This window comes from Pan paniscus, chromosome 9, assembly GCF_029289425.2.
Source record: "Pan paniscus chromosome 9, NHGRI_mPanPan1-v2.0_pri, whole genome shotgun sequence".
Lineage (NCBI taxonomy): Eukaryota > Metazoa > Chordata > Mammalia > Primates > Hominidae > Pan > Pan paniscus.
In genome coordinates, this window is record NC_073258.2 from 108,906,094 (window position 1) to 108,932,896 (window position 26,803).

The following is a 26,803-nucleotide window of genomic DNA, read 5'->3' on the forward strand; positions in this document are numbered from 1 at the left end:
ATCACTAAAGCGGGAAAAAAAGGTATGGTTTTGAAATTAAAACTTTCAAACTTGCCTTAATTTTCTTCTTTTTCATTGGTATTGATGAATTTGTAAGATTTTTACTAGAAGGACGAGAGTTTCGCTCACGTTCATCTAATTCCTCAATTTTCCGCTTTTTTGTGGTGCTCCTTGAAGATGCTCTAAACTGTTGTGTGTTATCTTTCAGAGGAGTTGCTGAAGTAGTCCTAGAAATGGCTGCCCTGGAGAGAATCATTAATGTGTGGGCAGCCATATTTACACTGTTTTCACTGCCTGTTTCACTGGCAGGGCTGCAGGCAGGCAAGTCTGGGGTGACAGGAGGGACCATTACTTTTGATGTACTACTGTCTTCACTGAAACGCCTACTAGAGGGGGCCTTGATAATATCTATAGGTTCTTCTTTATGTTTTTCCCCTGCCCCTGAGCCAGGTGTCCGGGGCACAGGTAAATCACTACTATCAGCAAGCCTACTTACTGAGCTGTGCCTCTGTATATCCTGTAACATTTCTGTGGTAATCAAAGAACTGGCGGATTTAGTTTGCTCTTGTTTTAGATCCTTCACAGCTGTACCTACTGAAAGGACATTTTTATTGTTTGAAGATGTGCCTTGTTTTTTGGTCATTTCTTGCAGTGAAGCTATAGATTTCTCACTTCGCAAACCCCCATTTTGCTGCCCAATAGATAGTTTTGAATTTTCTGGATTTTTCTGCCTTTCTACATCGCTGCATAATTCATTCTCCTTATTAGCCGTTGCTTTATGGAAAGATTCAAGCACAATTTCTGTTGGTGAAACTTTCTTTTCTGATTGAGTTTCTCTTACGGTGGTATGCCGGCTAATGGCACTTTCCGATTTAGATAAAATCTTAGGCAGAGGAGGCTTCTCTTTCTCTCTTTTGATAGCATTATTAGAAGGGGGTTTTAAGGTGGAGGACACATTGGGTGAGTCAAGATTAGGAAAAGAGACTGCATTCCTTTCTTTGTTTTGGGACACCATCTTATGGTTTGGCCCCTGCGTATTTGCCACAGGAGCAGTAGTGCTGTCGAAACAGAGTACACGTCTGTGGCATGGTTTAGCAGCTGGAACTATACTCTCTTCTGGGAAGGGAACTGTGGTTTCTTCTGATTTTTTCCCAAGATCTGTGGCAATACTTTTGTCAGAAACTTCAGTTCTAAAACAAAACAAAACAAAACTATTTCTAGCAGCATAAAGAAATCCTTTATGTTTTAAATCTGAGCATTCAAACAATCTGTGATAGAAACTACTTTATACTCACTTTTGTGCATGACATCCAACTGAATGACCTGACGAATCCACCAAATTATTTACTTGTTTTCCTGAAATTATAAATGAACATTCCTGAGAAAAAGAATATACTCCTCTGAAAGAGGATAGAACAGATGACAATTATCACATATCATGAGAAAAAATTTTAAATGGTAGCTAATGTACATACAAATAGAACACGTTGACAAAGCAGCTTTTAAAAAGCAGCTTTGAAATAAGTACAAGATGTCTATTTCCCCACTGCTACAGAGGAAATCCAGATATGGAACAAATGACATGCATCAACTTCAGGCAAATATTATGTTTGTCTGTTTTTCTGAGACAGAGTCATGCTCTATCACCCAGGCTGGAGTGCAGTGGCATGATCTCGGCTCACTGCAACCTCTGCCTCCCAGGTTCAAGCAATTCTCCTGCCTCAGCCTCCCGAGTAGCTGGGATTACAGGCGCCCGCAACCATGCTCAGCTAATTTTTTGTATTTTTAGTAGAGATGGGGTTTCGCCATGTTGGCCAGGCTAGTTTCAAACTCCTGGCCTCAAGTGATCTGCCCACCTGGGCCTCCCAAAAGGCTGGATTATAGGCGTGAACCACCGCGCCCGGTTCAGGCAAATATTATAAATTCAGTCTTTGGATCTACAAATTACAATGCTCAATATAGCACATAATGTACTACTTACATCCAGGTAGTCACTTAAAGAAAACAACAGATTATATCTATTTTAAAATTCTGTCCAGGTACCTATCATGTTTACAAGCCTATGTCACTCAGAGCACATGCTCTGGAGTTCTAATAGCCATATTTTAATTTCCACAAGCTTCAGCATTTATGTGGGAGAGCAGCAAGATATCAAAACTAGAAAGAAGAGCAAAGATGAGATTATGAAGAAACTTACATATTATGCAAAAGGTTTCAGAGGCAATCCTTTAAGAGATTTATTTATTTATTTATTTATTTTTGAGACGGAGTCTCGCTCTATTGCCCAGGCTGGAGTGCAATGGCATGATCTTGGCTCACTGCAACCTCCACCTCCTGGGTTCAAGCAATTCTAGTGCCTCAGCCTCCCGAGTAGCTGGGATTACAGGTGCACGCTGCCACGCCTGGCTAATTTTTGTATTTTTAGTAGAGAAGGGGTTTCACTACGTCGGCCAGGCCAGTCTCAAAACTCTTGACCTCAGGTGATCTACCCTCCTCGGCTTCCCAAAGTGCTGGGATTACAGGAGTGAGCCACCATGCCTGGCCCCTTTAAGGGTGTTAAATAGGGAAGATGCATGAATAGGTTTATGTTTTTGGAAGATCAATCTGGCAATAATGTGGAAGATGGAACTGAGAAGACAGAAAACTGGAAGTAGAAACTCTATGTAGATGGCTATATTCCAGGTAAGAGATGATGAGGGTCTGAGAGACAATAATGGGCATGTACATTTCCAAAAGTAAAGGAAAAAAATAAATTGTGACATTAACCAAGGGGAAAAACACTAGGCAGAAGAAGTCTTTGAGGAAGAGAGGTGAGAAATATGTAGTTTGAAGGCCTTGAGTTACACAAAATTAGCAAGGGTGGAGAATAGTTTAGTTATGGCTCCAGAAGCCACCATAGTATCCACAGTTATAGAGAAAGCAAAGTAAGGTAAGAATGGAAAAGTTTCAATGCATAATGCAATATTAGGAGGCCACTGGTGACCCTAGTGTAGACAGTTTCAGTAGATACATGAGAAAAGACAGTAATTTGAATGAAGAAATGGAAGATTAAGAGAGGTTAAGAGATTAACATAAAAAGTCAGCAGGTGGGACAAACCTATGTTTATAGCCAGGGAGAGAAGCCAAACAGGAAAAGTTGAAACATATATAGAAGATAAGAATCTGGAGCACATGTAGACCGCATTAACCTTAGAAAGAATGAAGGACAGTTATTTCTTTAAGAAAGAAGGATGATTTTGGAAGCAGAATAGGTATGTACTGAATGAAAGTGATGATCAGAAAGTGAAGTTTAATACTGGTAAGATGGAAAATAAAACCACTAGCTAAGAGTGAGGAGGAGCAGGACTAGATTTGAGACGTGTTGTGCAAGACTGGAATAGTTTGAAGGAGGAACAGAAGAGAAAGCAGACACGCAGATATTTAAAATGATTGCCAAGTGGAAGGTGGGTGAGAAATACATTTTTTAAGTGGTAGGGAATGGTAGCACTTCTAAGGCAATGCTAAGAAGCCCAGGTGTAAAAGTTGAGATGGCTGGCTGGACAGATCAAGGGCTATAGAGTAGCTAGTGGCTATGTAGAAGAATGTGGATATGTAGGTTATTAAGAGAACTGGCAAAAGTGGCTGATGTGGTGGCTTGTGGGCTCTAGGCTGTTTAGTAAAGGAAGTGAATCCGGAAAGAAGACACAAGTTCAGGTGAAAGGTGAGGATTCAAGTAAGAAAAGCTATCACTGGTTGAAGAGGAATTCAATGGGTATATGGAAACAAGTGTGTTTTGAGACACATGACTGGCCTTTAAAAATCTTTTAAGTCTAATAAAAAGGTGAAAAATTCAAGGTGTGGCTATAGGAGAGGTTGGCTGAAGTAAAAATAAGTCTTAGTAGTGGAAAGGATCTAGGCCGGGCGCAGTGGCTCATGCCTGTAATCCCAGCACTTTGGGAGGCCGAGGCAGGCAGATCACCTGAGGTCAGGAGTTCGAGACCAGCCTGGCCAACATGGAGAACCCAGTCTCTACTAAAAATACAAAAAATAGCTGGGCATGGTGATGCGTGCCTGTAGCCCCAGCTACTCGGGAGGCTGAGGCAGAAGAATTGCTTGAACCCAGGAGGTGGAGGTTGCAGAGAGCTGAGACTGCCACTGCATTCCAGCTTGGGCGACAAGAGCAAGACTCTGTCTCAAAAATAAAATAAATAAATAAATAAGGAGTGGAAAGGATAAACTCTGAGGGTTAGGGTGGTGGGTAGATTTACAACATGGGCATTTTGTCATTCACAATGATGAAAAAGTGTAGGGAGAGAAGTCTGAGAACCAGGTAACACAGTCATCAAGGTTCTGAGTAAAAATCTGGTGTTATTTTGTGTATGGTGTCTTTTGTTGAACAGAAACTTTAAATTCTAGAGTAGTTCACTCTATCAATTTTTTCCATTTATAAGTTATGTATTTCTCATTTTTAAATTTTATTTATTTTGAGACAGGTCTATGTCGCCCAGGCTGGTCTCAAACTCCTGGGCTTGCATTCCTCCTGCCTCAGCCTCCCAAGTCGCTAGGATTGCAGGTACATGCCACTGCACCCAGTTTCTTTTATTTTCTTCTATTAATATATACACACACATATGTATTTATATATATATATATTTTTTTTTTGTAATAGGGTCTTGCTCTATTGCCCAGGCTGGAGTGTAGTGGCATGAGGACAGCCCACTGCACTCTCAACCTCCTGGGCTCAAGTGATCCTCCCACCTCAGCATCTCAAGTAGCTGAGACTACAGATGCACATCACCACACCTGGCTTTTTTTTTTTTTGAGACGGAGTCTCACTCTGTCGCCCAGGCTGGAGTGCAGTGGCATGATCTTGTCTCACTGCAAGCTCCGCCTCCCAGGTTCACACCACTCTCCTCCTGCCTTAGTCTCCCGAATAGCTGGGACTACAGGCACCCACCACCACGCCCGGCTAATTTTTTGTATTTTTAGTAGAGACGGGGTTTCACCGTATCAGCCAGGATGGTCCCGATCTCCTGACCTTGTGATCCGCCTGCCTCGGCCTCCCAAAGTGCTGGGATTACAGGCGTGAGCCACCATGCCCAGCCCACACCTGGCTAATTTTAAAAAAAAAATTTCTGTAAAGACAGAGTCTCATTATGTTGCATAGGCTGATCTCAAACTCCTGGGCTCAAGTGATCCACCTGTCTTGGCCTCCCAAAGTGCTGGAATTATAGGAGTGGAGCCATTGTGCCCAAAGTCTTCTCATTTTAAAAAAAGAAATCTCAGGCCAGGCGCGGTGGCTCACGCCTGTAATCCCAGCACTTTGGGAGGCCAAGGTAGACGGATCACGAGGTCAGGAGATCGAGACCATCCTGGCTGACACGGTGAAACCCCGTCTCTATTAAAAATACAAAAAAAATTAGCCGGGCGTGGTGGCGGGCGCCTGTAGTCCCAGATACTTGGGAGGCTGAGGCAGGAGAATGGCGTGAACCCGGGAGGTGGAGCTTGCAGTGAGCTCAGATGGCGCCACTGCACTCCAGCCTGGGCGAGAAGAGAGAGACTCCATCTCAATCTCAAAAAAAAAAAAAAAGAAATCCTTGGCCGGGTGTGGTGGCTCACACCTGTAATCCCAGCACTTTGGGAGGCCGAGGTGGGGGGATTAAGAGGTCAGGAGTTCAAAACCAGCTTGGCCAAGATAGTGAAACCCTGTCTCTACTAAAAATACAAAAATTAGCTGGGTGTTGTGGCATGCACCTGTAATCCCAGCTACAAGGGAGGCTGAGACAGAAGAATCGCTTGAACTCGGGAGGCGAAGGTAGCAGTGAGCTGAGATCATGCCACTGCATTCCAGTCTGAGTGACAGAGCAAGACTCCCATCTAAAAAAAAATTAAAAAAAAAAATCCTTTATCCTAATGTCATAAAAATATTCTCTTATACATTCTTCTATCATTTAATTGTTTGACTTTTTACTTTTAGGTCTTTAATCATCTTGGACTTCATCTTTGTATGAGGAAGGGATCTACTTTCTTCTCTATATATTGTATATTTAATGATCAATACATTACATATATTATACCATCCATCTTGCTCTGACTTCTGATGTTAACATTACCATGTACAAGGTCTCTTTCTAAACTATCTTGTTCCATTTGTCTTTTTGTTTTAATTACTGTGGCTTTGCAATATTTTACCATTTGGTAGAATGAGTCTGTCCTCTGCTCTTCTATCTTGGCTAGTCATGGACTTTTATTCTTTCTCATAGATTTTATAGTTTTTCCCATCTCCCAAAATATTCTACTGGGATTTTTAAGGAAAATTACATTGAATTTTTGATTCAACTTGGAAGAATTGCAATCTTTACACTGTTAAATTTTCAAATCTAGGAACATGGTTCTCTTCTATTTATACATCCTTTATGAAAGATTTCAAATATTCTCCATTTCTAACATTTTTGGTTGGGTTACTTCCTTTATACTTTATCATTTTTGTGGTCATTATAAACAGTATCTTATTTTCTATAACACTTAATAGGTGTTTATTGTTGGCACCTAAAACACAATTTTAATTAACCATACCTGGCAACCTTACTGAATTATTAGTTCTATTAATTTTTCTATTAACTCCCTGTGGCTTTATTGTGTAAAAATCACATCATTTTCCATAACAGTTTAATTCCCTCTCTTCAAATCTTTACACCTATCTCTTTTCTTTTCTGAGACAGGGTCTCACTGTTGCCCAGACTGGAATGCAGTGGCATGATCATGGCTTACTTACAGCCTCAACCTCCTGGACTTAAGCAATCCTTCTGCCTCACCCTCCCGAATAGCTGGGACTACTATCTGCCACCACAGCCGGCTACTTTTAAAAAATTTATTTTTCTAGAGATGTGGTCTCACTATATTGCCCAGGCTGGTCTCAAACTCCTAGACTCAAGCAATCCTCCTGCCTCAGCCTCCCAAGGTACTGGGATTATGGGGATGAGCCACCACGCCCAGCTCCATTTTCTTACTGTATTGTCTGGAACCACATATGTATGGATGTATGGGACCTTGTTAATGGTGGAAGTATAATCAGATGTCAGTGGGGCAAAAAACTGATTACTTAATAATTAATTTACTGGTGTTGGAAACACTGGCTTATTACATACAGGGTAGGAATGAGTATCTTTGTGTTATTCACAGCTTTAAAGGGAACCCATGATGTTTACTATAGGTAGCCTTTAAGAGCTTTTATCATAAATGGATAAACCTCACCAATGTTTTTTTCTGGTATCAACTTTGTAAGGGATAAAAACAAGTGTCAGACTGTGAAGACATCTGTGATATGTTACTAATAAAATTATAACACCTCAACAGACAGGAAATTTAATAGAGAAGTAGGAAAAGGATATGAATAAGCAATTCACAGAAGGGAAAATATTATTTATAGTTATAAGAGAAGATTCCAAACTTTATTAGTAATCAGAATAAAGTAAAAGAATGATATGAGATACTACCACTTTACATCCATCATAGTGGCAAAAGTTAAAATATCACATGGTATCAAATATTGGTAGTGTTGTGAGGGAAGCAGGGAAAATAATGGTAGAAGTATAAATTTTCTTCTCTATGACTCAGAAATTCTGGGTCATAGAGAAGATATACTTCTTCTCTATTATACCCAGTATACCCAAAGATTTCTGGGAATAAGCCCCCAAAGAAGCTCTCATATGGGTTCACACAGAGGCATTTACAAAGATGTTCCTCATATCATTGCATGTCACATCGAAAACATCTGAAAAGTCCACTGATAGGAGATATATAAAATACATTTATGCAAGTGATAGATATCAAATGGCCATTAAAAGGAATGAACTAGTTATAAGAAAGAACATAAAAATAATATAGAGTAGCTATAACAGGACATAAGTCTAAGACGGTGCCTCAATAAGTCAAAATGCAACTTAAGCCTACATCAATAGATGTATACTGTTTAGTTTAAGGAAAGGCTGATTTGATAGCAGTTAGTTGAGTTCTCTGTATAATGAGTGCATTTAAGATACTCAGACTACTGAGAAGAAATACAATGTAATGTGTTAAGTGCTGTAGCATAGGTATCACTAAGAATTAAAGAAAAAAATAAAACCAGAATACCCACCTTAGCCACCGCTGGTTAAAAATGCTTCCTAGGAACATTTAAGTTAATTTCGAAGGATAAATAAGAACCAGATTGAGGGTAAGAGTTGGGTAAGAAGGGGGAATTCTAGGTAGAAGAGATAGCATTGGTAAAAGGTACAGGGACAAAAAAGATCACCAAGTATAAGGTGAGCAGCAACTATAGTTTATACAAAGGGTCCGTGCTGGGAAGTGGTAAGAGATGAGATGGAGAGGTCGAGAGTAACTAGATGACAAATGTATGCATATATGTCACCCTGAGAAATTTCAATTTTATCCTTTGGGCAAAGGGGAGTTGCTGAAAGTTTTTAGGCAGGAAAGCAACATAGTCAGATTTGTATTTTAGGGAAAAAAAGTCACTCAGCCAGCAGATATGAGGTGAACTGAAACAACAGAGACTAAAAGAAGGGAGACTACATGACACTATTGATACAACTTAGATGAAAAATGACAAATACTTGAACTAAGAAGGAGAGGAAAATGTGTTTTAAGAGTGACTACCAGGTTTTTCACATGAGTAAACAGATGGTTGGGACAATGGCTAAAATAGGGAACACAGGAAGGTAATTTGCAAACTTTAAAGCCTTGCTTCAAGTGTGGTCCAGTACCAGCAGCACTGGCATTGCTTAGAAGCTGTTAGAAATGAGGAATTTCAGGTGCTGTACCAGACCTATCAATTCAGTACCTGCATTTAACAAAATCCCCAAGTAGTTCATATACACACTAAACTACAAGAAGAACTGCTCTAAAGTCTCATACAATTATACGAGGCATTCATTAAACACTTGAAAGCTGTTGGGAAAAACAGGGACTATACTTAATTTAGGGAAGCTGCAAAGAACAAACCAAGGACTACTGGGCAAAAGCTAACAGATTCAACAAAGGAGACAATTTTCTCAGAACCAAAGCTGTTCAGTAACAGCTGGCTGCATTATGACATCTGTTACTAGCAAACGTAGGGTGATCACTTGTTTTAAAATGGTTTAGGTATTCAGAAAGAAAACATTTAGGTGTTGCTGCAAACAAATGAACATACAAACATAAAGTTAACATTAATGAACTTAAAAATGGTACCTATACAAGGCTTGTTTCTTAGTCCCTGAGCCTTCTGAGATTTTGGAGGGACGGGGAATTGAGGGATACTTCTATTGCATACAGGTGCTGTCAAAGGCATATGAAGAACCTGGAAGAGAAAAAGCCATTAATTACACTAAGCTTGAAAAGCATCACCGCACCATTTTCAGTTCATAAATCTTACCTGCCGAGGAGGAGTAGAAAAGTTATTTCCATTCTGTCCAACCACAGATACTGGGATCATCCCTACCATTCCTTGGAGTACAGGCTGGACTGGAGAGGCAATTATTATGGCAGATCCTAAAAAAACAATTCTTGTTAAAATAAAATTTTCTCTGAAATGTTTTGGCACAAAACAAACAAATGTTTGGCACAAATTAATTATTGCTTTGAAATAAATTCTATGAACAATCTCTCTTCCTTACGATCCACTCTCCAAAAACAAAACAAAACAAAACAAAAAAAACGAAACTGAAACAGTTTTAGGAAAAATAGCAAGGCTAACAAATTAAGAAAAAGTCAATCCAAATATTAAGGTGGTCTTAATGTTATTCAGTCAGTGAACCATGCTGATCAAGCATAAGACTACAGCCAAGACATCATATTACAATCATATCTGGATTCCTCTAGAAATAATGAAACTAGTTAGAAAATGAGTGGTGAATGTTTCAAGTCTGAACCTTACACCAGAAAATTAGAACCCCAACTGAATATTTATAGCCAGGACTACACTTGTAACCCCAACCTATTACATATCTCAATGGTATTGATCAAAACGGGGTAAGGTAAGCACGTAACTGGTCAAAACTATGGAGGGAAAATTACAATGTCTACATGGTCCTTAGAAGTCAACAACATTGTTTGTGGCTACTGTAATTTAGTCCTGTCCATAAACAAACTTTTGCCTAATACACTACTGTCAGGTTGATCCCCTCGTTTTCATGCAACCTACTACGGTCTCTCTGTCTATGCTGGTGCTGCTTCTCTTTATAACTTACAGATTTTATAAGTTATAAAAACTTCCTTGCTTTAACTCCAAATCCTACCTTCATTCTTTAAGCTTTAGCTCAAGCCCCACATTCTCTACTAATTCTGACCTCTCCTTTATGTAATTTGTAACAGCACGTAAAACAGACCCATTAGGTTTAATACTAATTGTTGATATTTAATGAAATTTTATTATATGTCTATAATGTAACAAAAAGGGAAAGGAGGGAAGCTTGGGAACCAACACATAAGGAAATGTAAATAAATGTGCCATGAGCACTATCTCTGAGGAACATACAATAAAAAATTATCAATATGATAGGCATATCAATCACTAACTACATATAACACAGCACGCAATAAATGCCACAAGAGCCCCTGTGAAAAAAGGATTTATTATTTTTATTTTTATTTTTGGAGACAGAGTCTTACTCTGTCACCCAGGCTGAAGTGCAGTGGTGCGATCTTGGCTCACTGCAACCTCTGCCTCCCAGCTGCAAGCCATTCTTCTGTCTCAGCCTCCCAAGTAGCTGGGATTACAGGTGCCCACCACCATGCCAATTTTTGTATTTTTAGTAGAGATGGGGTTTCACCATGTTGGCCAGGCTGGTCTCGAACTCCTGACCTCGGGTGATCTGCCCGCCTTGGCCTCCCAAAGTCCTGGGATTACAGGCATGAGCCATTGAGCCCAGCCATAAACAAAGGATTTTAAAGACAGAGATCAATTAGAAAGGATTTTATAAAGTAAGAAATTCAAGTTTTTTTTTTTTTTCTTTTTTTTGAGATGGAGTCTTGCTCTTGTTGCCCAGGCTGAAGTGCAATGGCATGATCTTGGCTCACTGAAACCTCTGTCTCCTGGGTTCACGACATTCTCCTGCCTCAGCCTCCCAAGTAGCTGGAATTACAGGCGCCTGCCACCATGCCTGGCTCATTTTTTTGTATTTTTAGTAGAAATGAGGTTTCACCATGTTGGCGAGGCTGGTCTCAAACTCCTGACCTCAGGTGATCGGCCCACCTCGGCCTCCCAAAGTGCTGGGATTACAGGCGTGAGCCACCATAACTGGCTGAAATTCAAGTTTTTCTTAAAAATTTCTCCAAAAAGATGATGAATTCCCTGAAGACCGTGACTATAAGAGCTATTCTTAAAAACTCTCCCACAACATTGGGTTTTATACAACTATGTGACGAATTAGTCTGTCTTTTCTGTTTATTGTAACTTACTAGCACATAGATTGAGAAGTATTTGTGAAAAGAAAAAAGAAAAACCACTAAAGCCCATAGCTTACTAGCAGATAAAGAAAAAAAAAAAGGTTTGAATTAGCTAGCATAAAGAAGCAGCATAATCACAAATTTCAGAATCTTTTCTCATACCATCTACTCATTAGTTATTACTTCCCAGTCAATAACATCACATACAAAAGAAATTAGATCCCAACCCAGAGAAACAAATTTCAAGTATGTTATTAAAGTTACCTTGTGAAAAGTTTGGTGACACAGCTTGGTTGACAGCAAATACACTGTTTGACCTTGGTGGTGTCTGTAACTGAGGTGGTAGAGGTTGAGCAGTCATAGGTGCAGAATTTCCAGGCAACACCACTACATTAGACTGACTTACAGATGTTCCTAACGCTGTTGGATCAGTCACACAGGTAGCTATCAGAATGTTATTTGAATTGCCAAAAGCTGTGCTTGTGGCTGGCATCAACTGTATATATCCTCCATCCTTGGAAACACATGGTGTAACATTAGCTGAAAAAGCAATGCCATCTTCATTCTGAGTATTGTTTACTGCAGAGTCTTCAGATTTGAATGCTAAAAGACTCTGTTCCATTGAGGCTGAATCCCCTACTTCGGCATATACAACAGCACCTACAGTTTCTTCTGAAGATAGGCATTTAACTAGTTCTGCATTTTTAGTAGGTGATTTAGTAGGAGAAGACAAGATTATAGTTGGCAGGTTTTCTCCATGAATACTAGAAACAGCACTGGTAAGTTCAGTATCTGAGGAAACAAATGGATCATCACTAATGATAACTTTGAGAGAGACGATATTTGATGCATCTATCTCTGCTGAGTTGTTGCTAGAAGGTTTATCATCAGTATTTTGGGACTCAGGGTGAGAATCTCCCACTGAAGAACACACAGATTCTGGAGGAAGAGAGTGACTGTTTTCTACAGGAGTGCCTTCTGGAGGCGTCAGTGCAACTTTCTCACAGTTAGCATTTCCACCTAAAGAGAGAAAAATAGTATTCTCTTCTTTTACAGAAGATGAAGGCTCCTGTGAATTCTCAGACTTGGATGGCTGAGCTTCATTTTCTGTATGATTTAACTCAACAGATGCTGAATCATTAGATGGTTGTTTAGTAGAAGACAGCGAATCTCCAAGATGAATTTCTACTTGTCCAGATACATTTAAATGTGAACTTTCAACAGACACAGGTAGTATTTCACTTTGAAGACAAGAATTATCTTGGCAATTTGATAGCTGTGACATAACTGGTTCTAACACATTAATTTCTATTTTACTCTTGTGAATTTCACTAGAATCTGATGACTTGGAACCATGAAAATTAATTTTAAGTTTTACTGCATCATTAGAATTTTCACAAAATTGACTTTTTTTAGATGGCTTTCCAGTTAATGAAGTATCTTGGGATAAAAGTTGAGAACTTTTCCCAGAGAGAATTAAGTTTTCATTGTTAGCTTCACAACCAAGTGAAACAAATGAAGTTATTGGTATATCAGGCTGATCAGGCTGTAATTGAGATTCACTCGGTACATTTGAAGACAAAGAGTTCTTTTCAATCCCTATAGCCATTTCAGTTTCAGTGGACATCTGATTGGTGTATAATTCAGCACAATGTGGATTACATTCAGCATTAGAATTCCCTCTTTGGTTAAAGTCATTCAAATTAGGCACGGACTCAAAGGTAATGTCAATGTCACATTTCTGTTCAGTGGGTACAGCTGTTTTAAAGGCCTTTTTCTGTATGCTGGTACTTATTTGGGAAAAATTTTCCTGGTCTTCTTGTCTAAGCACATCATGGTTGTTGCTATTCTTCAAAGCATTTAATGGGTCATCATTCTGATAGGATGTACAAAATGCGGGCTGACCAGACTGACCATCTGCAAAGTATCAGGCAGGTAGACAGACATGGTAAATATGTTCAGCTTCTGAGGTAGTCATTTTTGCCATAAAACTTATTTTGCCAAGAAAATAACTCATCTTTGCATACCAGTAAGTGGAAGTCTGATACGCTGTGTTTCCCATTTACTGAGTATCAAAAAATTTACAGGTACTTTCTAGTTACTGATGACTTTTTACACAAGTGTCAATTTGTTTTCCAAGCTTGGAAGACAGATGATACAAAGAAGGAAAAAGTAAAGAGGTTTAATATTTCAATAGGTAAAAAACATACTGGCTCCAAAAATGAAGTTTATTTTGAAACACTAACTTTTCAACTTCTAACATTTCTTCTGACTTTAATTTATCTACTGCCTCGGCCTCCCAAAGTGCTGGGATCACAGGCGTGAGCCACCACACCCAACTTATCTGACATATTCTTAAAGGTGAGATGGGGCCAAGTACATTTTGCATGATTGACACTTGATCTCATTGTGTACTGTTTAACATTAAACAGATATTTACTGAAGACCAACCATGCTTGGTTACTGGGATACAAAGATGAATGATCCAATCTCTAATCTTGGAGAGGTTAGTCAAGGAACCAACTATAGAACAGAAAGTCATAAGAAAGCATGGTAAAAACTGTAACAGCATAGGAACAAAAGGTACCATGAGAAAAAATTATAAAGGAGGCACTGTATGAGAAGATCTTAAAAAAAAAAAAAAAAAGAGTATGATATGAGTAAGGAAAGAGTATTTCCTTTTTTTTTTTTTTTTTGAGACAGAGTCTTGCTCTGTCACCCAGGCTTAAGTGCAGTGGTGCGATTCTCAGCTCACTGCAGCCTCTGCCTCCCGGGTTCATGTGATTCTCCTGCCTCAGCCTCTTGAGTATCTGGGATCACAGGTGTGCGCCACCACACCTGGCTAACTTTTGTATTTTTAGTAGAGATGGAGTTTCACCATGTTGGCTAGGCTGGTCCTGAACTCCTGACCTCAAGTAATCTGCCCTCCCTGGCCTCCCAAATTGCTGGGATTACAGGCATAAGCCACCGTGCCCAGCCTGGAAAAAGTGTTTCAGAAAACAACAATACAGCATTCACAATTTAGGACAGAAAACATTAACTTGAATCAGTATGAAAAATATTTTTAAAAAACCAGAACATTTATGTCAACTAGCATATACAGCAGTTTCCCATTATCTGTAGTTTTGCTTTCTGTGGTTTCAGTTACCTACAGTCAACCAGCCTAAAAATAGGTGAGTACAGTACAATAAGATATTTTGAGGAAGACTACATTCACATAACTTTTATTACAGTATATTGTTATAACTGTCCCATTTTATTATTAGCTATTGTTAATTTCTTACTGTGCCTAACTTTAAATTAAACTTTACCATAGGTATGCCTGAAAAGGAAAAAACAGTAAATACTATATAGGCTTTGGTACCACCCAATTTCAGGCACCCACTGGGGGGCTTGGAATATATCCCCCATAGATAAGGGGGGACTACTCTAATTCTGTTAAATGTGACACTTGCTGCTGAGTACAGAGCACATCTGAATCCTTATTGTGGGGAAAATAGTGGAAATTGTATAGAGGCCACATAAATTCAGGATAAGTAGTTCCTCAGTGAAGTAGGAAGACTTTCTCAGAAAACAGAATTTCAAGTTTCACTTTGTACAGGGAAGAACTTAAGTGAAACACAATCTTCTAGACATAATATATACTGCAAAAAACACAACCCACTATAATTCAGCCTAAGAAGAAATGGAGAATTGGACTTGATTGTTGGCAGAGGAATTAAAGGAGGCACACAGTCTGAGATTCTCCAAGGACAGGATGTGAATGAACATTGGAAGCCATCAGATTTTTTACTGCTGGGAGCAGGTGATAACATTTAAAAACAGGTGCACAAAAAACATGTGCCTTAATAAAAATAAATGTTACAGACTTTTGAGCAACTGAACAACATTAATACTAAATTGCACATGTCAAGAATTGACTGAATTATAAAGGAATGAGGTTGAGTGTGGTGGCTCACACCTGTAATGCTACCTCTGCTTCCCAAAGTGTTGGGAGCATTGTTTGAGGCTGCATGCAGTGAGCTATGATTGTGCCACTGCACTCCAGCCTGGATGACAAGAGGGAGACCTTGTCTCAAAAAACACACACCAACAAAAAAAGCTTATAGTAAAAGAATTAATACTCTAAATTTTCTTTTTAATCAAACTACCAAAGATTTATAATTGTTTTTAACAGAGAGAAAAATACAAAAATGACCTGTAACAATCTGAACAACTTCTACTTCCAAATTAATATTTTCTGCCTTTGAATTTTGAGACTAATATTAAGATTTGGATTGATGATATTAACAAAATCAAATTCTTACCAGATTCTTCTGTTTCAAAAGAACCTTTAACTGCTAGATTAGTTTCATCTGCTAAGACTATACTGGGATTGGATTCCATAGGTTGACTGGAAATACTTTGTGATATATTTTTATTATTCTTTGTTTTACCTGTTAAAAAGGGAATATGGAAATAATTAAATGACCAAAACAAAAAATAAACATCAATGAATACAGCTTGTGGGTGATTAGGCAAATGTTAAACTTCGATTTAGGGTTTTATGGATGTTTAAAAAATGTTGCTTTTAATATCATTTACAAGTACAAAGATTTTCCCACTAGACAGGTGTTTCTTAAACTTTAGCCCAGTAATTTGCATTTTCTAATGAGTTCTCAGATAATGCTGAGATTGTTGGTTTGGGGGACTATACTTTGAGAACTACTGCACTAAATCATAAGATTGAGGACAATGGCCAGTTTTTTGTATTCCCTTTGTACGATTCAATTGTGTTTAATACATTTGTATAGTGGTAGACATCAACACATTCCCTGATGACTGGCAAAAATGCCACAAAAATAAAAAACAAAACTACTCTCCACTTTAATAGCTAAAGTTTCTCAGGTAAAAACAAAACAACAAACACTCCTTTAACATATCCATATAATGTTTGATGAAATGAAAACAAGAACTTTTTTAGATACTCTGGGGAATGTTGATTCACTCTGGTTAAGTTACCAAAGAAACTGTAGAAGCCTTTTTTTTCTGTCTTGAAATAAATAGTCTCCTTACCATAGTCAAAGAGATCAAAGAGTGCCTGAAATGCTGGGTCTGATTCTGTCTGTTCCAATATGTCCTGTATAGCTTCTTCAGACATGTGAATTTCACTCTGCAAGAAAGGAGTGGCGTGAAGGCATGATTCTAACTGAATTTATATATATTTACATATTATATATATATGTAAGACAGGGTCTCACTCTTTTGCCCAGGCTGGAGTGTAGTGGTACAGTGGTATAGTCACTGTAGCTCACTATAACCTGAAATTCCTGGGCTCAACTGATGCTCCTGCCTCAGCCTCTTGAGTAGCTGGGACTACAAGTGCACCACTATGCCCAGCTTATTTTATTATTATTATTATTATTATTATTATTATTATTATTTTTGATAGAGATGGGGTTGCTACCTTGCCCAGGGTAGTCCAGAACTCTTGGGCTCAAGTGATCTTCTTGCCTCAGCCTCCCAGAGCACTGGGATTATACATGTGGGCCATTGTACTCAGCGTGAATAATATGATTTAATACCAGCAAAATAATTAGCAGACACTCGACTATTTCTGACTTTTTATGTAGTAGCATTCCCCCACTCCAAGAAAATTTCCAATGACATGCTCATTTAAAACAAATTAAAACAAAACTAGATAGAAGGTGTTTCCTAATCCTACTTCTTAGAGGTAAGAACTTTGGTGAATGTATTCCTAAACATTAAAATGATATAAAATGAATATATGTATATAAATGGAAATAAAATCATACTATAAAGTTCCCTTTTTTTTTTGTTTTGAGACAGGGTGTCACTCTGTCACCCAAGCTGGAGTGGAATGCAGTGGCGCAATCACAGTTCACTGCAGCCTTGACCTCCCGAGCTCAGGTGATCCTCTCACCTCAGCCTTCTGAGTAGCTGAAACTACACATGTGTGCCACCACATCCAGCTAGTTTTTATATTTTTAGTAGAGATGGGGTTTTGCCATGTTGCCCAGGCTGGTCTTGAACTCCTGGGCTCATGCGATCCGCCCACCTCGGCCTCCTAAACTGCTGGGACTACAGGCATGAGTTACTGTGCCCGGCCCATACTATAAAGTTCTATAATCTACTTTCTTTACATTACTCTATTGTAGACTGCTGTATAGGTCCTTCAATATAAATCTATTTTATCCCTTTTATCTGTCTGCTCTGGGTTCTTCATGTAAAATGCTTTCTTTAAATGCTGCCAATCCTTATCTATTCAGCTTTAAAAGTAACATGCCAAAACCTACCTCAAAAGCCCTGTACCAATGGTGGAGGTGAGCTTGTCAACTACAAGCTAAGCTATGGAATTATGTTGTAGAACCGTTTGTATTTTTAGTTCTTTTGAGTTAGATTTCTTGCTGGGAGGGCTCATGACTGACAACAGTGTTTCTGGGGGAGTATGAGAAATAGGGAGTAGATACAGTTTAACTCCTTCCTTAATTTTGCACCTTATTATTATTTTTTTTTGTGTGTGTGTGTGTTCATGAATTTCAAGATTTAATATTGCTAAGATTCTCATACTATTTAAAACCTATAGATTAAATGCAATCCCTATCAAAATTTCAATAGCATTTTATAGAAACAGGAAAAACTACCTTAAAATTCCTATGGAATCTGGGCCCAGTGCAGTGGCTCACACCTGTAATCCCGGCACTTTGGGAGGCCAAGGCAGGTGGATCACTTGAGGTCAGGAGTTCGAGACCTGCCTGGCCAACATGGTGAAACCCCACCTCTACTAAAAATACAAAAATTAGCTGGGTGTGGTGGCGCATGCCTGTAATCCCAGCTACTTGGGAGGCTAAGGCAGGGGAATCACTTGAACCTGGGAGGCTAAGGTTGCAATGAACCAAGATGGTGCCAGTGCACTCCAGCCTGGGAAACTGTGAGTTGAGTGAGACTATCTCAAAAAAACAAAAACAAAATTCCTATGGAATCTCAGAGAAAAGCAAAATAGCCAAAACAATCTTGAAACAGAAGAACAAATTTGGAGATCTCACAGTTTCTGATTTCAAAACTAATTATAAATTGATAGTAACCAACACAGTATGGTACTGGCATAAAGGCAAACATATAGACCAATAAAACAGAATACAGAGATCAGAAATAAACTCAGGAAAATGTAGTCGAATGGTCTTCAACAAGAGGACCAAGATCATACAATGCAGAAAGGACAGTGTCTTCAAGATATAGAGTTGGGAAAACTGAATACTTACATGCGAAATAATGAAGTTGGATCCTTACCTTACACCATATATGAAAATTTACATTTAAATATTCCATTCATTTTGAGCTAATTTTCATCTTATAAATTTCATATTATACTTTTTTTTTGATGGAGTGTTCCTCTTGTTGCCCAGGCTAGAGTGCAATGGCGCAATCTCATCTCACCACAACCTCCACTTCCCAGGTTCACGTGAATCTCCTGCCTCAGCCTCCCAAGTAGCTGGGATTAAAGACATATGACACCACACCCAGCTAATTTTGGTCTCAAACTGGCTAGTCTCGAACCCCTGACCTCAAGTGACCCTCCCGCTTCAGCCTCCCAAAGTGCTGAGATTACAGGCGTGAGCCACCACGCCCGGACTCATATTATACTTTGAAGCCTTACATTTAAATCTTCCATTCATTATGAGTTAGACCTAAAAGTATATAATCGTAAGGAAGGGTGGCTTATCCTCGTTTGAAAAGGGGAAAAAAGAAATCATAAGGGAGGCCAGGCATGGTGGTTCACACCAATAATCCCAACATTTTGGGAGGCCAAGGCAGGAGGATGGCTTGAGTCCAGGAGTTCAAGACCAGCCTGGGCAACATAGGGAGACCTCACCTCTATAAATAAAAATAAATAAATAAAATAAAATAAAAAGAAATCATAAGGGAAAAGCTTCATGAGGTTAAACAGTCCATGATTTCTTGGATTGACACTAAAAGCTCAGGCAACAAAAGCAAAAATAGACAAATAGGACTATATCCAATGTTAAAACCTACGTGGATCAAAGAACACAAAGTGAAAGGCAAGCTATGGGATGGGAGAAAATGTTTGCAAATTCTATCTGATAAGGGGTTAATATCAAGAATATATAAAGAATTCCAACTGGGCACCGTGGCTCACACCTATAGTCCCAGCACTTTGAGAGGCCGAAGTGGGGAGATACCTTGAGCCCAGGAGTTCTAGATCAGCCTGGCCAACATGACAAAACCCTGTCTCTGTGAAAAATACAAAAATTAGCCAGGCATGGTGACACACACCTGTAGTCCCTGCTACTTGGGAAGCTGAGGTGGGAGGGTCACCTGAGCTCAAAGAGGTTGAGGCTGCAGTGAGCCAAGATTGCACCACATCACTCCAGCCTGGGCATGGAGTGAGACCCTGTCTCAAAAAATAATGTAAGTCACATAATATATAAGAATTCCTATAACTCAACAACAAAAAACTTGATTGAACAATGAACAAATAACTTAAATAGACATTTATCCAAAAAAGGCATACATGTGAAACGATGCTTAACATCACTAATCATTAGAGAATTGCAAATCAAAAGCACAGTGAGATATCACCTGACACCCATGAGGATGGCCACTATCAAAGCAACAAAAAATGACACGTGTTGATGAGGAGGTAGATAAGTGAGAATTCTTGTACACTGTTGGTGGGAATGTAAAATGGTACAGCTGCTATGAGAAACATTAGAAAGCTTCCTCAAACAATGAAAAGTAGAATTACCAGGTCCAGCAATCCCACTTCTGGGTATATGCCAATAGAAATAGAAGTAGGATCTCAAAGACATATTTGTACACCCATGTTCATTGCAGCATTATTCATGATAGCCAAGAGAAGCAACCTAAATGTCCATTGATACATAAATGGATAAACAAAATGTGGCATATACATTAAATGGAATATTATTCAGCCTTTAACAAAGGAAATCCCATCACAGGCCATGTAGAACCTTGAGGATATTATACCAAGTGAAATAAGCCAGTTACATAAAGTAAATGCTGTATGATTCTACTTATGTGAGGTATGTAAAGCAATCAAACTCATCAAAACAGAAAGTAGAATGGTAGTTGGCAGGGGATAGGAGAAGGGGAAATCAGGAGTTGTAAATAAGAGCTTTACAGATCAAATTGTGTCCCTCCCAAATTCACGTGTTGAAGTCCCAACCTCAACAGGATTGTATTTGCAGATAAGACCTTTAAAGAAGTAACTATGATTAAATGAGCCTATAACTGGCTGGGTGTGGTGGCTCACGGCTGAGGCGGGCAGATCACCCGAGGTCAGGAGTTCGAGACCAGCCTGGCCGACATGGCAAAACCCTGTCTCTACTAAAAACACAAAAAATCAGTGAGGCGTGGTGGCACATGCCTGTTGTCCCAGCCACTTGGGAGGCTGAAGCAGAAGAATCGCTTGAACCCGGGAGGCAGAGATTGCAGCAAGCTGAGATCACACCACTGCACTCCAGCCAGGGTGACAGAGCGAGACTCTGTCTCAAAAAACAACAACAACAACAACAACAAAACTTACAGCTATCTATTGCACAACAATGTGAATATAATTAACATTACCAAACTGTACACTTAGTAATTGTCAAGATCGTAAATTATATATTTTGTTTTTACAATTAAAAATTAAAAAATAAACACTCCCCTTTGGGCTTCAAAATGGTAGGCACTTCTTTCACCAGTACCACAATGTGCTTGTTGTTCATTTTCCTTTATATCACACTAATTTTGCATCCAAGGAAAGGAGGCCTGGATCGAGGTCATAATAAAAAAAAAAAATCCTCCTCCTAAATCTAAAGCCTTGGTGAGCTTCCCAGCATGTGAAGTAAAATCTGAAAATCTTCACTAAGAGGTTATTCAGGTCATGGACTGTCATCTGCTTAGAAAGACGATATCTTTTCCTGGGAATCTGTGGCAGACAGAAGTTAACCTAAAAAGCTTGAAGTTTATCCATAGTGCTGTCATGGTCAGTCAAGTAGTGTGATGGCTTTTCAAGGGGTGGGGCCTGTGCTGCCACCTGTGTCTCAGTTTGTCCAGGATATGCAGGTCCTTTTACAAGGTTCCCATCAGCAATAAGAGACTGGAGACACTCATTCCAGCACTGCATAGAGCGAGCTGTGTCTTGCTGACCCAGACCCTGCCATTGCTGTTTAGGGTCACCAGGCTGAGGCTGAGCCAGATTCTTAAAGGGCAGCACTACCAGGCCAGTGTGCTTGTTCCCCTTGTCACCTTGGCATCTTCCTTGGTATGGGGGTCAGAAAGGAGTCTGCATATGTGACAGCCCCACTCATAGAATTGGTACTATTGACACAGGACTTCTAAGTGTCAAAGAAGAGTGAGAGCTCTCTCCCTGCACACCCTGGGTAGGCTGAAGCATCATGACCCCTGGAATTTTGCACCTTATTATCCTGTTCGTAGCCTCAGCTTTCAGAGGGACTTTCAGACGTCCTGGTGCTACTTCTCGAGCCTTTTGGGATTTCTGTGTTACAAAATTCCCTATACTGTCTTAAAAACTGTTATTTAAATCTTTTCTTTTTAGTTCTGAAACGGAGTCTCACTCTGTCACCTACGCTGGAGTGCAGTGGCGCGATCTCGCCTCACTGCAACCTCCGCCTCCCAGGTTCAAGCGGTTCTCTTGCCTCAGCCTTCTGTGTAGCTGGGATTATAGGTGCATGCCACCACACCTACCTAATTTTTGGTAGAGATGGGGTTTCGCCATGTGGGCAAGGCTGGTCTCCAACCCCTGAACTCAGGTGATCCACCTGCCTCAGCCTCCCAAACTGCTGGGATTATAGGCGTGAGCCACCACACCCAGCTAAATCTTAATTCTTAACTTTCTACGAATACAGTATTATGAACAACCAAGAACAGTAGGTTGTGTCTTTACTTTCTTACAATCCTTCACAGTATTTAACAGAGTACCCTGATTATGGTAAGCACCTGATGTATTTATAAAGCAACAATAAGCAAAAAGCTGGAGAACACAAAAACTTAGAACAGAGCATACATACTTGTTTTTTGGTTTTGAAACAGTATCTTGCTCTGTTGCCCAGGCTGGAGTATAGTGGTGAAATCACAGCTCACAGCAGCCTTGAGCACCCAGGCTCAAGTGATCCTCCCATTTCAGCCTCCCGAGTAGTTGGGACAACAGCTACATGCAATAACACCTGGCTAATTAAAAAAAAATTTTTTTTTGTATAGATGAGGTCTCATTATGTTGTCCAGGCTGGTCTTGAACCTCTGGGCTCAAGCAGTCCTCCTGCCTTGGCCTCTCAAAGTGCTGGGATTAAAGGTATGAGCCACTGTGCCTGGCCCATATTTATTAAGTGATAAGATAAGAGAGGTTTTTGAAAGAAGTACTGGTAGAACTGACATAGAGAAATACAATTCAAGGGCTCAATGGCTTTACTCAGAATTCAATTGAAAGAAAACCTGCTAATACACTCACATGGGCATGCCAATAAAAATATTTCTATTGTTCAATGGTCCAAGTAAAAAGATGTCCTAAAATCACAATTGCAGCTGCTCTTCAAAAAGGGTACTTGGGTCAGGTGAGATAGCTCATGCCTGTAATCCCAGCACTTTGGGAGGCCGAGTTAGGCAGATCACTTGAGGCCAGGAGTTCAAGACCATCCTGGCCAACATGGTGAAACCTAGTCTCTACTAAAAATACAAAAATTAGCCAGGCGTGGAGGTGCATGCCTATAATCCCAGCTACTTGGGAAGCTGAGGCAGGAGAATCGTTTGAACTCAGGAGTTGCAGTGAGCCAAGATCGTGCCACTGCACTCCAGCCTGGGCGACACAGCGAGACATCATCTCAAAAAACGAAACCAAACAAAAACCAAAAACTAGTTGAGCATGGTGGCATGTGCCTGTAGTCCCAGCTACTCAGAAGGCTGAGGTGGGAGTATCACTTGAGCTGGGGGAGATCAAGGCTGCTGTGAGCCGTGATTGAGCCACTGCACTCAAGCCTGGGCAACAAAGTGAGACCCTGTCTCAAAAAAAAAAAAAGGTATATTAAAGGATAGTTGCACATGAACAAATCTTAAAACACAGACTGTTATATTCCTCCCTTACTAGCTCACTCTCTTTTGTATTTACTACCAATAGCAACAGTGACCACTGTCCCCATCTTTCTTCTCTTAGTATTAAGCCTCACAGGCAAATTGTCATTTGGTTAGCAATCTTTCTTTTTAAAAAGGTCTTGCTCATTTTATTGGCCGGGCACGGTGGCTCACGCCTGTAATCGAGCACTTTGGGAAGCTGAGGCGGGCAGATCACGAGGTCAGGAGAGGGTGACCATCCTGGCTAACACGGTGAAACCCCGTCTCTACTAAAAATACAAAAAAATTAGCTGGGCATGGTGGTGGGCGCCTGTAGTCCCAGCTGCTCAGGAGGCTGAGGCAGAAGAATGGCATGAACCTGGGAGGCAGAGCTTGCAGTGACCTGACATTGTGCCACTGCACTCCAGCCTGGGTGACAGAGTGAGACTCCATCTCAAAAAAAAAAAAAAAAAAAGTCTTGTTCATTTTATTTTGTTAACTATTACTTGGATTCATTATGTATCTTTTTTTCTTATTTTTTTGAGACAGGGTCTCTTGCTCTGTCACCCAGGCTGGAGAGCAGTGGTGCGATCCCCGCTCACTGCAACCTCCGCCTCCCAGATTCAAGGATTCTCCTGCTTCAGCCACCCGAGCTGCTGGGATAACAAGCACGTGTAATGATGCCCGTATAATTTTTGTATTTTTGGTAGAGATGGGATTTCACCATGTTGGCCAAGCTGGTCTCGAATTCCTGGCCTTAAGTGATCTGCCCTCCTTGGCCTGCCAAAGTGCTGGGATTACAGGCATTAAGCCACCATGCCTGGCTCCATTACATATCTTTATTGTATCATTTCACTGTTTCTCTAAATTATTATACAATTTGTAGCAGTGTAGAAGAAATGTAATTTATATAAACACTGTATTACTGTTTATTACACACAAATATACCCACTAATAAATTTTTAAGTATTGAATACTTAGGAATCCATGACTGTGGATGCAATATAGATTCTATTTTAAGTCATCATCCAATGTGTTTTTCAGGAACAGACTGCATTCAATGAATGAAGAAAAGTTTTATCTTACTATTGTAAATCATTTTATCTAATTAGATGGCAAATCATAACACCTTATGTTGGCAAATGGTTTTGAAATGAAACCAAAATACCATCAATCTTAAGTATAAGTAACACACACGCACACATGCACACCCCAACCACCCATACCGGAAGTCCTAGGAATTCATCAATTGAAGTCTCTGGCTCCGTAGGGTTGTTATCTGTTTGCTTAGGTACTTGGGCAATATTGTTATCACTGTTAATAAAGAAAGAAAAATCTTTATTATAGTTATGCAATTAGGCAAAAACAATTAGGCATTTTAAACATATATAGCTTACCTAGTTAAAAATTTATTTATGTTTTCTGCTAGCTTTTCTTGAAGAGATTTGTTGCTTAGTATTTTTTCTCGTGCATTTTCAATAACCATTTGCTGGAAAAGAAAGCCACTGTTAGCAAAAGGACAATAAAGAGTATTCTGCTATTTAATATTTATTAGAAAAGAACAAACCGATAAGAGCTGGATCGTTTTAATAAACCTAAATGGAAACTCAGAAGTTGTGATGGCTCCCTCCATATTAATACCTGAATACAACACTTCATAATTTGCAAATGTTTTCACAGATCTTTCACCAACTCTTTCTTATACAGTTCCACACTCATCATCAAACCCCAGTAAATGCCCTATTTTTACAGAGTGTCGCTCTATAGCCCAGCCTGGAGTGCAGTGGCACAATCTCAGTTCACTGCAACCTCCACCTCGCAGTTCAAGCAATTCTTGTGCCTTAGCCTCCTGAATAGTAGCTGGGATTACAGGCGTGCGCCATCACACCCAGCTAATTTTTGTATTTTTAGCAGAGACAGTTGGCCAGGCTGGTCTTGAATTCCTAGCCTCAAGAGATCTGCTGCCTTTGGCCTCTCAAAGTGCTGGGATTACAGGTAGAAGCCGCTACTCACCGGCCAGTTTTTTTTTTGAGACAGGGTCTCACTCTGTCACCCAGGCTTGAGTGTAGTGGTATGATCATGGCTCACTGCAGCCTTGACCTCCCAGGCTCAAGCAATCCTCCCATCTCAGCCTCCCAAGCAGCTAGGACTACAGGCACGTGCTACCACACCTAGCTAATATTTGTATTTTTTGTAGAGAGGGGGTTTTACCTTGTTGCCCAGGTTGGTCTTGAATTCCTGAGCTCAAGCAATCTGCCCACCTCAGCTTCCCAAAGTGCTGGGATTACAGGTGTTTGCCATAGCACCTGGCCAGTATTTTATTAAATGATCCAACAACAACAATGTATTTACAGATATCTATAAACTTACTCCTGTTTCTTTATTTGATACATACACACATACATACATTTGTGTATATATCTGTATTTTTAAACTCAGGAATATTTTAAGTTGCAAAGTTGGGCAGAGTCACTTACTTTTTCTACTGCAAAAGCGTTTGGATCTTGGAAATTCCGTATTGTTGAATGAGGGCCAGACAAAGTGGTACTTTTTCTCTGAGAGTCACTGAAACACATTTTAAAAGCTTTTCTTTTAACCACTATGTTTAACAGATTTAAAGATAAATACATATACAGACATAAATTTTAAGATCACCATAACAGAACAGATACAGTTGTCCCTGTATCTGCAGGGGGCTGGTTTCAGGACCCCCAAGGATATCAAAATCCACATGTACTCAAGTCCTACAGTCTGCACTAGGAAGCCCATGTATTCAAAAAGTCAGCACACTACATATAGGCAGGTTTTACTACTAAATTTTTAATCTGTGTTCGGTTGAAAAAAACTTGAGTATAAATGAACCCATGCAGTTGAAACCCATGTTATTCAAGGTCAACTATATTTTCTCTATTTGTGTTAGGAACAAAGGGAAGTACAAAAAGTATTAGTAGTCTTGAATTCAAAAAAATGAGTTTGAAGTCTAGCTTTACCACTTACTACCTATGGTCTGTCTGAAGCACAGCAAGCTCTGACTCTCTAACCTACTTTATAATGACCAACTGCATTATTGGGTTTACTAAAGAATGGAATGAAATAAAGTATATATAAAGACTTTATTAAGTCAAGGTTCCTATAAATGTTAAATATTAATATTGCTCTTTTATGGCTGGGCATGGTGGCTCACATCTGTAATCCCAGCAATTTTGGAGGCCAAGGTGGGAAGATCACTTGAAGCCAGGAGTTTCAGACCAGCCTGGGCAACAAAGTGAGACCCCCATCTCTACAAAAAATAAAAAAATTAGCTGGGTGT

The 26,803-nt window shown here is 39.7% G+C and overlaps 1 protein-coding gene across 4 annotated transcripts in view; it reads right to left on the reverse strand.

Moving 5' to 3' along the window:
- The window catches only part of LOC100983381 (protein NPAT), a 65,596-nt gene that overhangs the window by 3,620 nt on the left and 35,173 nt on the right, over positions 1–26,803 (reverse strand). For 2 of the 4 annotated variants that reach the window (XM_008953739.6, XM_055094796.2), the window contains 10 exons: positions 25,971–26,058; positions 24,891–24,982; positions 24,720–24,807; positions 16,459–16,555; positions 15,711–15,839; positions 11,668–13,320; positions 9,392–9,507; positions 9,208–9,316; positions 1,296–1,356; positions 56–1,211 (listed from right to left, as the gene is read on the reverse strand). In XM_008953739.6, coding sequence (XP_008951987.3) covers positions 56–1,211; positions 1,296–1,356; positions 9,208–9,316; positions 9,392–9,507; positions 11,668–13,320; positions 15,711–15,839; positions 16,459–16,555; positions 24,720–24,807; positions 24,891–24,982; positions 25,971–26,058 — 3,589 coding nt within the window. The remainder of the gene's footprint in view (positions 1–55; positions 1,212–1,295; positions 1,357–9,207; positions 9,317–9,391; positions 9,508–11,667; positions 13,321–15,710; positions 15,840–16,458; positions 16,556–24,719; positions 24,808–24,890; positions 24,983–25,970; positions 26,059–26,803) is intronic. The other 2 variants (XM_003828343.6, XM_055094795.2) reach the window with 1 other exon arrangement.